Consider the following 12,836-nt stretch of genomic DNA (forward strand, 5'->3'; position numbering starts at 1 on the left):
TATTTCCAGGTATCGGAAAAACCTCCTCCATTGCAAAGTAGTTCAGAAAGGCGAGAATGGTATCGCGAAAAGAAAAGGGCTATTAATAGGTCAAGAGTTCAGAAACATAGAAACAAATCAAATGAAAGAAAACGTGAAAGCGATAGGTTTCTCGCAAAGGAACGTATGAAACGCTACATTCAGAGAAAGAGAGAAATAAATGCAGACACAAACATTTCTAGCGAATCTCTAACAAATCAAACTCCATTTCAAAACCGGATGCAGAAATGTAGGGCTTTAACAACACTTAAAGATACAATAACCCCCTTCTCACCACAGAGGCGTGCAGCAATCTTGCAATCACTAATTGATTCATCAAGTCTGGTTTCTAAAACAACAAGAAGATGTCTGGAATTCAAACAAGTTGTACAACCAAGCGAAAACAAAACAAGAAATAAAGTGGCATGCGCTTTTAGCAGATGTATCGTCGTCAATTTCGTCGGCAATTGATAAAACATCGCCCACCGAGAAAAGGGTCAGCGCTAAACAGGCGGCGAGTTTCATTGTAGGAAACACAATTGAAAGTGAAAAGTTAAAATCTGCCCTCTCTTAATACACTAAGTTAGATAGGAGGACAATAAATAAGTGCCTTAACAGAAACAAACAAATTTATATGAACATGATATGAATACAAAATGGATAACACGAAAACCAAGAAAGGATAAACTCTCTGAAGAACTTAAAGAGAAGGCAAGACAGTTTTGGATTGAAAACAGCCAGCCAGTTAACGATAAGAAGACAGTTGTTAGGCAGAGAATTTCGAAAAATAAATATGCAGAAAATGTCAAACATGTTCTTACTACGACTCAATTCAATGTTTATAAGCAGTTCATGAAAAAGAACCCGGATGTCAAAATAGGCCAGAGGAGTTTCGAGTCATGTAAGCCGTATTTTATTAAATCAGCCACGAAAAAAGATCGCATTACATGTCTTTGTCGTAAACATGTAGAAGTGAACAGTTTGTTTAAAAGCGCAAAATTGATGCGAAAAAGAAGTATAGAAGAATACAATTTAGCAGAAGAATACACCGTTTGGAATACACTGGATGATTTATTACAAGAGACATTGTGTCCTACTATAGGTGTAGGAGACCACGAGGAACAGTTGCACAAAATTGAGTGTTTAAATAGAAATTGTATAACATGTGGAGTGCATTTACTGAACTAATATGCTGCAGAATTGAGCGACACTGACACTTTAACATGGTTGTATATTTAAAATGGAAAGATATTTGCAGATCCGGTGTTCTTTTGTGAAAATTGCGCACTTTTCTAAGATAGTGCGCCGTCGCCAGTATCTAATTAATCTAATAAATGAGTATGCTACTTACTTAGCTTTACAATTATACCCACGTGTAATTAACAAAAACAAGTTTAACACCATTAATTTCCACGTCTTTATTTTTTGACCCAATAGTTACCTCCCTCGAACTCCCGCGATGCTGTCAAATTTGATGGCGTGTCAATATTTACGCATGCGCCAGGCCGCCGGTCCATAATTAGATGTGTACATGCTGCTACTATACATAGGGAACTGTTTATTGTTTTCTATCAGTCATTCTTAAGATTTTGTATTTTGAAATGAAATACTTTCAATGCTGTCCATTGTTTTAACTAAACTCGGAAATACTTGGAAACACGGCGTGAATAAAATGTATTATACATCCGTTTTGAAATGAACGCAGTAAATATTTGTCTTTCTGAAGATCCTGTTAAAATACTTCAAATATTGTTTCATAGACGCGTTGTACGATTTACTGGCGTGTAACAATGATTGAACGAAGATGGAAAACTACCATTTTAACTCAAATATTTAAATGAAAGCAGTCCCGCGAGCTGCATAGAAAATGAAAACTCGCAACTTAGTTCAATCCCATGTATTTCCCCACAGCTATCGGTGCACAATATAATAATAATAATAATAATAATAATATTTATAACAGAAGTAAATAGCATTATTTGTTTTATTTACTGATGTATCTTGCATGCTGTTTACATCGCCGAAAAAATTAACTTGTATAAATATACGGAAAAGTAGCCAGTACTCTTGGCCAATTACTTACTGACAAAACCGAGGTTGTTTTACTGTTAATAATTTGTTTAACCATTTTTATAATTAATAATGCAATTGTTAATAATGCATCAAACTGTAAAATGTACAGTCTAAAAATAATTAAAATAATATCATGTCCAACAAGTTGTTGATCTTTTGGCGTCCGCAAAATGCGTAGATATGCATCAGAACGTCATTAAAACGACGTTACGTCTATGTGCAAAATAGCGTGCGACGCACGACGTATAGAAACCATTTTCAAGTCGAAAATCAAGAACATATTTTCCAAACACGGACATTTGTTATCATAAATATTAATTTTGTACTGCAAATAGTGTTCTATTGGGCCGCTAAAACTATCAAATAATAATTCATGTGGCATAATTTTCGTTACCACACAAACAAGCAAGTGCATACTGTCTCCGCAACTAATATTTGGGTTTGCCCGTGATTTGCTGCGGAAAAAGTGCATGGTTTTGGACATCTTTATAAAGAGGAAATCAACCGGCTGTCTTGCTAAAAAAAATCATGCATGGATGAATACATCTCAAAACACTAACCTTGTTCCTTGTTCCTGTTTCACGAGGCAATGCCGGCATACCAGGCAGACAAGATACCGTCCTCTTGTTCGTATCATGTTCGTCTTCCATTGTCTCCAACCTGAATATAGCAGGACAAACTTTTCAATATTGTTTGGTTCAATCATGTTGAAATGAAGCACTACATACATAACATGAGAAGAAATAGTCCACAAAGCATGTTTTTATTTCGAAATTATTCCTCTGGAAATGTTGAGCAAATTCATTGTTCACTTTCTCGGACATCTATGTTAGCAGAAACAGTAATATGGATGTTTTGCTCGGTTACTTTATCAAGGGAGTTACGGATGTTTTGCTCGGTTACTTTATCAAGGGAGTTACGCGGACACTGACGCCGATATTTGGGTGAGTTGTATAGCTCGGATTGTTCAGTTAACAGTCGAATTAAAATATTTGTTTTCATTTATCAGTCGCATTATGCCGAAATTAGAGAGCAGGGCATTTTCTATGTGCGTGTTTCCTTACATCGACATATAAATATTTCGTTCGTGGCTTTTCAAAGATCTATCAATAAAAACTGTTATTGATAGATCCTTAAGTAAATATATTTAAAGAAACAATAAATAATAACAATAGCGCATATAATCTTACGTTTATCAAATGATGTGTATACTCAGTTCATTGTTCGTAGTTTTTCGAATTTAACCGCGATTTGTTCAGCCCTTCGAATGCAGTCAGTCAACTCCATTTAATAATGCGATTAATGTTGATAACAAACAGATGATTAAACTTACAACTTTTCAATTAAACATCCTTTTAAGCCAATGTACTGTATTTCAAATTATATTTACACTAGTGCTTGATATATTTTCAATATTCAGAATGCGTTGAGTTAAGAATTCCAAATGTATATATGTCTGTGATCGTATAGTTATAGTCACAATACGAGACGCGTTGACTAATTTTTGGAAAATACCAAATGTTTCGGTTTCGGATGTGTGTCGTCAGCAAGCGCCAACAAAAGGTCTAGATAAGATCTGTATCAAATTACAAAGATTTGCAGAAGCGACCAAATATTATGTAAACAAAGACGCTTGTCGTGTCCTTAAAGAACCAAATATATTTGGATAAAGGCCTAACATTAAAGCAGCAGAGGCTTTAGCTATCGGGTTACATTGGGCACTCCTCGCTTTGTGAATAGCAAGTTAATTAAATTACAAAACCCTACTGTAAGGTGTTATCGAGAGCTTAATGTGTAAAATAAAAAGAGTTGTAAGCAATAAATTGATGAAGACACTAAACTTTTTTGTACTGCAAGTTATTAATATAATTTTAAGATTATCTTTTACATATAAAGAATGCTATGTAGATTTGGGTATTATACGTATAACAAACATTAGTACTATTATTACTACTACTACTACCACTACTACTACTACTACTACTACTACTACTACTACTACTACTACTACTACTACTACTACTTCTACTACTTCCACCACCACCACCACCACCACCACCACCACCACTACTACCACCACCACCACCACCACCACCACCACCACCACCACCACCACCACCGCCACCACCACCACCACCACCACCACCACCACCACCACCACCACCACCACCACCACCACCACCACCACCACCACTACTACTACTTCTACTTCTACTACTACTACTACTTCTTTTTAAACCCGGATATGCGTTCCCACATTATGTTGACAACCTATACACTTGTTCAATTATTATTTTGACAGTCCGGATATTCGTTCCGTAGTTATGTTGAAAGCCCCGGCTCTGGATCATACATTATATTATGCACTTATTCAAATAACTGTAACTTAGGAACGCATATATGTGACAGCAAGAATGCAGGAACTAATGTTCGGGATGTCAATATAATGTAGGAACTAATGTCATTTCATAGTTTGCAGTTTTGTTTTGTTTTACTCGCGAACCTGTTACTTTAAATATATGGGGAGTGTTGTTATTACCGATAACTGACACGTTTTATTTATCTCGCGGTACAAGTCAGAACAGAACAATACTTAATTACAACCCAGGTATGCATGATTCAACAATATATTGAGACTTTGGTCTGCTTATTTGATGTTTGGTTAACCAATCTTCAAGACTAATTGTTCAACAAAAGTGTTTCGAAGTATCATTTGTATCAAGATTATATGTTTTTGTTGAAATATTATCCAGTGTACGTCATAGTTGCTCAATTAGAATGAAATATAGTATTTCATAAACGATGTCACCACTACCTTATTGTTATCAGTTATAAGCAGTTGTATATTGTAATATTATCACTTTGAATGCATGTATACGCGTTTAAATGCGGCACCTTAAGAATTTAAAATTTCTATACGCCTTTAAGGTGTTTTTGTTTCATCAAGCTTATCTTTTACAACCAATCCAAAAATTCTTTAGTTTTGGGTTATTGGCATAATGGCGGTCGCTTTGGCTAATTGTTGCAAAATACCAAATGTTTCGGTTTCAGATTTAGGTTCTTTGTCTTCAATAGATGTCAACACAAGTTTTGGAGAATACGTTCAGTAAACAAAATCGTTACTTTGCAAATGTGCAAAACTAAAGAAGCTCTAGGCCTCACACTCAATGAACACATGTTTTATGTATTTATTTATTTCCATATATAACGAGTTTTTAACTCGGCTTAGATTTAAAAAAAACAAACAAGAGTTATGTTCTTACCATAAAGATTTTGGAACTCGGTGAAGATTACATTATAATAAATTTTCTGACCAAGTTTCATTAAGATTAGACTCAAACTGTGACATCCTCAGCGTCAACCTGATTTTAATATTAATATATGGACAGCCGACCCGCCCCTTGGTGGTTATATTTTACCACGGACCGGATCCAATTCCGAACTCAGCTGAGATATCATAAAGACAAATGTTTCGACCAACTTTAATGAAGATGAGTCCATACATGTGGCTTGTAGAATGTTAACAAGGTTGTATATATCCATATAAGAAAAACTTCTGTCTCCAATAGCGGTAATATTTTTTCAACGGGCAGATAACATTTTCGAACTCAACCGCTCTTTTATCAAACAAATCTTCAGACTAAAAGTTACAAAACCCAGACCATAAATATGACGTGTTTAAACAAGGTTATACAATAGCCACACACGTAAAACGGTCCCGCCCTTGGCGGTCATGTTTTTTAACGAAACAAAAACATTTTCATATTCAGTCGAGATAATATTAGAACAAATGTTCTGAGCAACATTTATGAAAATTTATAACACATATTAATGTGAGTTTAATGACGTTAACAAGGTTTTACTTTAGCCATATAAGCAAAACTATCCCGCCCCTGACGGCTATTTTTGTACATAAGCCGGAATCATTTCCGAATTTTGTCACGATGTTATAAGAACAAATGCTCTGACCAAGTATTCTGGAGCATGGAAAAACATGCGACTTGTTAAGTGATGGTTAAAAAATAGCCATATTAGAACAACTGACCCGCCCTTTGGAGGCCATATGTATTAACAGACCGGAACCATTTAAAACTCGGCAAAGATATCATAAAACAACAGTTTTTATGATGATTGGATCATAAATGTTACTTCTAGCGTGAAAACAAGGTACAATGTACATATAAATAAACTGCCCAGCCCTCTGGAGGCTATGTTGTTTAAAAGACGGTAATCATTTGTATTTCCACTGAGATATCATTAAAATAAATATTCTGACCAAGTTTCGTGAAGATTGGACTATAAACGTGACATGTAGAGTGTTAACAAGGTTTTTGTAATAAAAGAAAAACGTCCCCGCCCTTTGGCAGCCATGTTTTGCAATGAACCGAAACCATTTTCAAACTTCAACGAGATATCATTAAAACAACAGTTCTTACCAGGTTTCACGAAGATGAGACTATAAATATGTCTTCCATAGTATTTGCAAGGTATTACAATAGCCATAAATGCGACTTCTTTAATGTCCACAGGCTTTTTCTTCAATTTGACCTAGTGATTTTTGCCATGCCTCAGTTTAGAACTCGACCAAGATATAATTGGTAAAAATGGTATGACCACATTTCATGAAAATAGGACAATACATGTGGCCTCGAGGTTTAACAGGGTAAAAGTTGACGACGGACGCTCAACGAAAGACAGACAAACAGCGATCACAAAAGATCAACATGATCACAATTAACACAGTTGAGCTCAACAGATACAACATATACGAAAGCAACTTTAAAATGCAGGCATGTAATGTCGTGTAAAGATAATTAACAAGCGTGAAATAAACATTTTCCAAATCAACCATGTTTTAACAAACGAATAATTCACTTGGTATGTACTCGATGCGCTACCAAAACGATGTACTATCAAGAATAAAACGTCTAACTTGGTTCTATAATAAAGAACTTCATAAACCTAGACAGTCCAAAAACGCGTGAAAGTGTATTCAATACACGATGATTATTTCTTTCGATTTTGTTTCATTTCGGTAATGTTGGTCCCATTATTCGTATCCATTACACAAAAACGTAAATGAAAATGCTTTTAATCTAAACAAACGGAAAAGAGAAATAACACCCATCCGCTTCTTCGCGCACGTCCTTAAAATTTAATTCTTACCTTACCGTACAGCTTTCCTCAACCAAATGCGACTTTAAATGAAATCCAAGTCTTGTATGCGCCGTTTATAACAATATATAGTAGCTTTTATTGCATCATGTTTATTTTCAGAACATGATAAGGTTGCAAATGCAGATAACAACCTTGGCAATATCACGCAGTGTACATGGCTTGTCAGCGTGCTTAATGTAAACCGAGTATTGATTATAGCTTGATTATAGCTCACCTGATCTCAAAACTATTTATCTAGGTTGCTCTCCTGTCCTGGTTTATATGTCGTCCGTCGTTAACTACTTTCTTCAAACGACATCTGATTATATGTTGAATTTTTTTCCGAAACTTAAAAGAAATTATTCATGATGACTTTTACAGTTGTGAAAAATGATCCGGCGCGTCGCCAGAAGTAACTTCCGATTTGCACAACGATTATCTTGAACACGAAATATATACCGGTATTCTGATTTTGAAAATAAAGGTTAAATAATTTGTTTATTGCCTTTTTACATACATTTTATGCAAGTTTGCATGCTGATATTTACAGAATTTAAGACATACGAACTATTATAATGTAAAATAAAAATGAAACTATATCAGACTATATGATATGTGTCTTCATATCGCATATTATCTATTTAACATTAGTTTGTTCTACACCATTGACACATATGGTGTGTTTGTATTTCACTATGACGCAGTTTTCTTTCCATACATTCAAATCATTCATTCATATCTTATTCCATTTTTGTAAATAAAAAATCTAATTACGATACTTTTTGGTAGAACATTTAAGTAAGACTGTGTAATTCATATCAAACGGTCCATTGTCGGTAGCTTTGCTGGCTTTTACAGATCAAAGTGTGTAACATTGCAAAGTATCTACTAATATTGCCCCTATCACGACTTCAAGGTCAAAGCGGGTCACTCTTGTGAGTGAACACAATTTATATAGACCTTACGCGCACGATAATTTTATACATCTTAACCAACAAGAGTCGCTCTTCTTGGTTTAAAATATTATCTGCATAAAAATAATTGTAAATAATATGTATAAATTGCCCTTTTCCCGTACCCTTTTACTGATTGAAGGATAGTGAAATAAAACTGTTCAGAAAATATTATTTGAAAAAAATCAAATGAGTCGCGTGATGCGAAAAAGAGTCTTATGCTATATACGCCCACCGTAGCTCCAGCCAGGCATGCGCCTCGCATAGTCTTGTTGGGAGCTACCACGTCCGCTGAAGAGACCATGACACATGCCGTGATTAATAGCTGACATCATAGCTCCTGACCAGACTGGGCGGATGCGCAAGCTCGGTTGGCGATTCGCTGGCCTTATATGAAATAAGTGACATGTTCACATGCCGCGTATCATTTGATTTAAAAATGTGTTTATGAATTTGAATGATATATTCAGACAAAGCATTTGACCTGGAATTATTGTCAAGCTGATGCACTGTATACATTTTATTAATATCAGAGGACATTTATGAGCTCAATAGTCATACTGTCTTCATTTTCTGTTGAAAAATGATATGTAACATTACGCTTATTAATCAGCGTTGTGTTCATTATGACAGCGTTGTTTGTACATTGTCGATGCATTTGTACTCGTTCATCGCTGGCACACTAACCAATTGGTCTCGAACATCAGCTTGAACGAAATATGTCAGTCATTTTAAGCAACATGATTCATATACCGATTATTAATAATATTATTATCATTATGATGATGATGATGATGATAATGATGATGATGATGATGATGATAATGATGATGTTGCTGCTGCTTCATCTTCTGCTGCTGCTGCTGCTGCGGATGATGATGATGATGATGATGATGATGATGATGATGATGATGATGATGATGATGATGATGATGATGATGATGATGATGATGATGATGTGATGATGATGATGTGATGATGATAATGGATGATGATGATGATGATGATGATGATGATGATGATGATGATGATGATGATGATGATGATGATGATGATGATGATGATGATGATGATGATTATGATGATGTCAACCGATTATTCGGGTTGTATGGAAATTACCCGGGGTGTATGGAAAATACACCATGGATACGTGACCGCTCTAAGCCAATTGGATGACATCATTTTTGTATGAGGTGAGACACAATTTACTTCCGTATGGAAGGGATGAACATTGTAACAAGGACATGATATTGCATATAACTTCCTCGAGTCTTTGTGAGGTTCATTTGAATTTAACATTCTTTATAACAATGCAAAGGTTTACAATCCTTACACACTGTTTTGAGGCTTGGATTTATAATGCTTTGCCGACGAATATGTAAACGCTATTCTAAAAACGATAGTGAATCGCAATAAACGTATAATAACTTTGAAACAGAAGTAAAGGGTTTCTTCGAAAACCCCTGTCATACAAACGTCACTCTATCGAAGTTAAATTTTATAGTGCGTCTCTAACAATAGACATTTATAGCGAAATTGAACATCAAGTATTGTTTGATATATTGTTTTGGCAAATGTCAATCATTTATGTCGCCATCGTTGATTTTGTTATGTCGACAGACGGCCATTTTGTCAGGCCTACATCAGATAAGTGACAGGTTGTACAGATCATCTACATGAAGCTGGAATGCTGATATCTTCCGGGTCTGATATAGTTTCCCCCTGTTTTGTCTTCACTATGTATAACACAATATGGTATTGCATGTACCGATTAGGTAGGATATAGTAAGCAACCATTTGATATAAAGATAACGTGTACATGACTAAGGTGTTGTACGCATCTAGCTAGTAGTAACGTGAAAGCGGGTGCTACTCCCTTCTCTATAGCAGATATACGCCGAAATAAAATGTAAACCACAATACGATCTTTAGCTATTACTACAACATTTAGTATCAAAGTCGACGATAGACTTATCCTGGATATACTGCCTTGCCAAGGTCTTGATAAAATAGCTTGTAAAACGTTAAAGAAGTCTCGTTTTAATAATGTTTGTTTTGTTAATATTAACAATTTACATTTTATAAAGGAATGTGTACTTATCACAATGTCTTTTATTTCTTATTATTTCCTAAATATATCATTGTTGAATACATATGTTCCGTTATTTGTTTTTCGACAAGTTTAAGCATGAATACTCGCCAGTGCCGTTTTCAGTTACTCATGTACTTTCTGATGGTTCGGGATCATATCATCATATGAAACATCCTGTGACACGCCTTCTCATATACCCCTCCCACATTACCAAAAGCAGGGTGCAGGCATACTTAAATGATCGTGGACGTATACGCGTCTGTCCGCCAGTCTGTATGCCCGTCGATGTAAAATTGACCGCAGGCGTTCTTTTAAACTAATAAACGCACACCATGCAGAAAATGTTATACCACCATGGAGTGGTGTCATGAAGCATTAGATTGTCCGTCCATCCGTACGTCTCGAAATGTGCATTTTCAAAGAAATAAAATGACTTCATGATTATTTATTTAAAATATTAGCAAAATCACTTCTCTGAAATCACATAATCTTTGTTTTATATTTTACTTAAAACATTGTTTTATTGTGCCCTCTATACAAAGGTTTTGTTATATTATTCCCTTGTGGTTAAATCGGACCACGCCTTGTGGATAACAATTTTTAATTGACTGCTGCAGCATATTACTGTAGAAAATTTCATCTGAAATATCAAAGTCAGGATGTATAATATTTGGCCTATAGTATAGTATTCTTGTACTCTACCTACTCGATGTGTTCAACTCGTTCCCCTATCGTAAAAACTGACCACGACCGAGGGTCGCATGACTAATATAGACATATATATCGTAAAACATACCATAGTTTTTTGAAACTGCGGCGTACAATTTGGTGTAAGGAATTTAGCTAAGGTGTAATTGCAAGGGGCCCTTCCATTGTTATGCGCCACCATTTTAAAATCAACTCAGCCATTGTTTGCCCTCTATTCATGGACCCATGCTCTGCTATATACAGATCATCCATTTTGTTTGTATAGGCTTTTGATGATTTAAAAGACTTTGTGACAAATTTATGTTTAAGAAATCCTTTTAATGTTGTCTTTATTCGAAAACGTTTGATTCGACAATATTTATTTTTGCACACGACGATTAACTTCAGATGCATCACCCACTATCGAATACAGTTACAATGACTTGAATGTTGGTTTCATGATATGGTTATTTTCGAATTAGCTTGACTCAAGATCCGTGTTACACGCAGCTGGAAAAGTTTTTTTTTATGACCAAATAACGATTAATATTGCAATAAGAACCAGTGTTCCGTTTATGTCTGCGCGAACTTACATATTCAATCCAGTATTTAATGTTAAAATGTGCTCATGATTTGTACCATTCAGTTACTCTCATACTTGCTCTATTAAAAGAAATCAATTTCTTGTCACACCAGTAAATCCATTATAGCAAGTCGATTCAAACATTTATATTGTATAATTGTACATATTGTTAGAAAGAAAATATGTTTAATGATTCAAACAAACAACTGACAGTTAAACGCTGCGGGAATACAAAACGACTTTACCGAATGTCCCTAAAACTGGGCAAGTGAGGAACTCGTTGCTATGTTCCCCTGTCGTACTAAGGTAGGGCCGGCGGCGGAAGAACCGATTGTTGAGCTCCTTTTGGCGGCACAGGTGTTGTCATATTGGGGATGGCATACGGACTTTTGTTAGTGCGTGGATGAAGTCCACTTCTCAACATGAGAGGTTCCCCGCCCCGCTTAACGTTCCTTTTGGAAACACAGACAGTATTTTTTTCCGTAGTGGTTTGCTTTGTATAACCTTTTCAAAACGACCAATCGATTCCAACGAAAATGGCGGCGGATTTCCTGCGGCCACACTTAATAAACCGTGCATTATTAAATATGAGTGACACAACGTATTCTCTTAATTTACATATGCAGTAACTAAAGGGACTCGTTTACAGGTTCTTTGTATTTTTGGGGAAACGGTTAAATGTTTTACAGCTAAACTTTTATACATTCATCCTGTATAATGAAAAATATATACATGCACATATATATGTATACAGTGAAAAGGTTTAATTAATCAATATCATTCGCCGGTTTTCTTAGCTATTGACAAAAATCATGGACTAAATCACTCGCTTATTTAGAAAAGCGACTGAGTATTTTTCAAGATTCTTTAGTGATACACGCGTTATTCAAAAAAAATCTACAGACGCTAAAAAGAGTTGTATTTCGATTCATGACAATTAAAAAAATAATAGCACACTAATCATATATTTCTTAGATATGTTTGCTTCTGTTTTAATATTGTTTGATTATTTTAGTAATCAATGACAACAATGTTGAATATTGGAATTCGCCGTTCTGTAAAGGGACGTCCCTTTAAGATAAGTCGAGGCTCAAAAGCCTTTAAACACGATATATAGCCATACGTGTAAGTATTCAGTGCTGATGAAACCAGCTAACCCATGAAGTGCATGAGTTGATAATTTTACCGCCGTGGTGTACTGGAAATACTGTTAAAAACGGCATACCCGCATCTCACAAAAAAACTTGTATTATTATATAATTGTATATGTTTG

The 12,836-nt window shown here is 35.3% G+C and overlaps 2 protein-coding genes across 9 annotated transcripts in view; one reads left to right on the plus strand and one right to left on the minus strand.

Annotated features, from left to right (window-relative positions):
- Nucleotides 1–12,836, plus strand: part of LOC127856501 (uncharacterized) — a 405,251-nt gene that overhangs the window by 299,052 nt on the left and 93,363 nt on the right. The gene's annotated exons all lie outside the window — the stretch shown is intronic.
- LOC127856496 (uncharacterized) overlaps nucleotides 1–12,836 on the minus strand; it is a 365,893-nt gene that overhangs the window by 220,256 nt on the left and 132,801 nt on the right. For 2 of the 7 annotated variants that reach the window (XM_052392752.1, XM_052392754.1), the window contains exon 1: nucleotides 7,258–7,403. The exons of 2 other annotated variants lie outside the window; for them this stretch is intronic. Coding sequence is in view for 3 of the 5 variants with exons in the window: in XM_052392747.1 (XP_052248707.1) it covers nucleotides 314–367; nucleotides 2,652–2,741 (144 nt within the window). In the remaining 2 variants the exon portion in view is untranslated. Of the gene's footprint in view, nucleotides 1–313; nucleotides 368–2,651; nucleotides 2,752–7,257; nucleotides 7,404–12,836 lie in introns of those variants that run through there. 3 more of the 7 variants (XM_052392747.1, XM_052392750.1, XM_052392749.1) reach the window with 3 other exon arrangements.

This window comes from Dreissena polymorpha, chromosome 13, assembly GCF_020536995.1.
Source record: "Dreissena polymorpha isolate Duluth1 chromosome 13, UMN_Dpol_1.0, whole genome shotgun sequence".
In the NCBI taxonomy this organism is placed as follows: Eukaryota; Metazoa; Mollusca; class Bivalvia; order Myida; family Dreissenidae; genus Dreissena; species Dreissena polymorpha.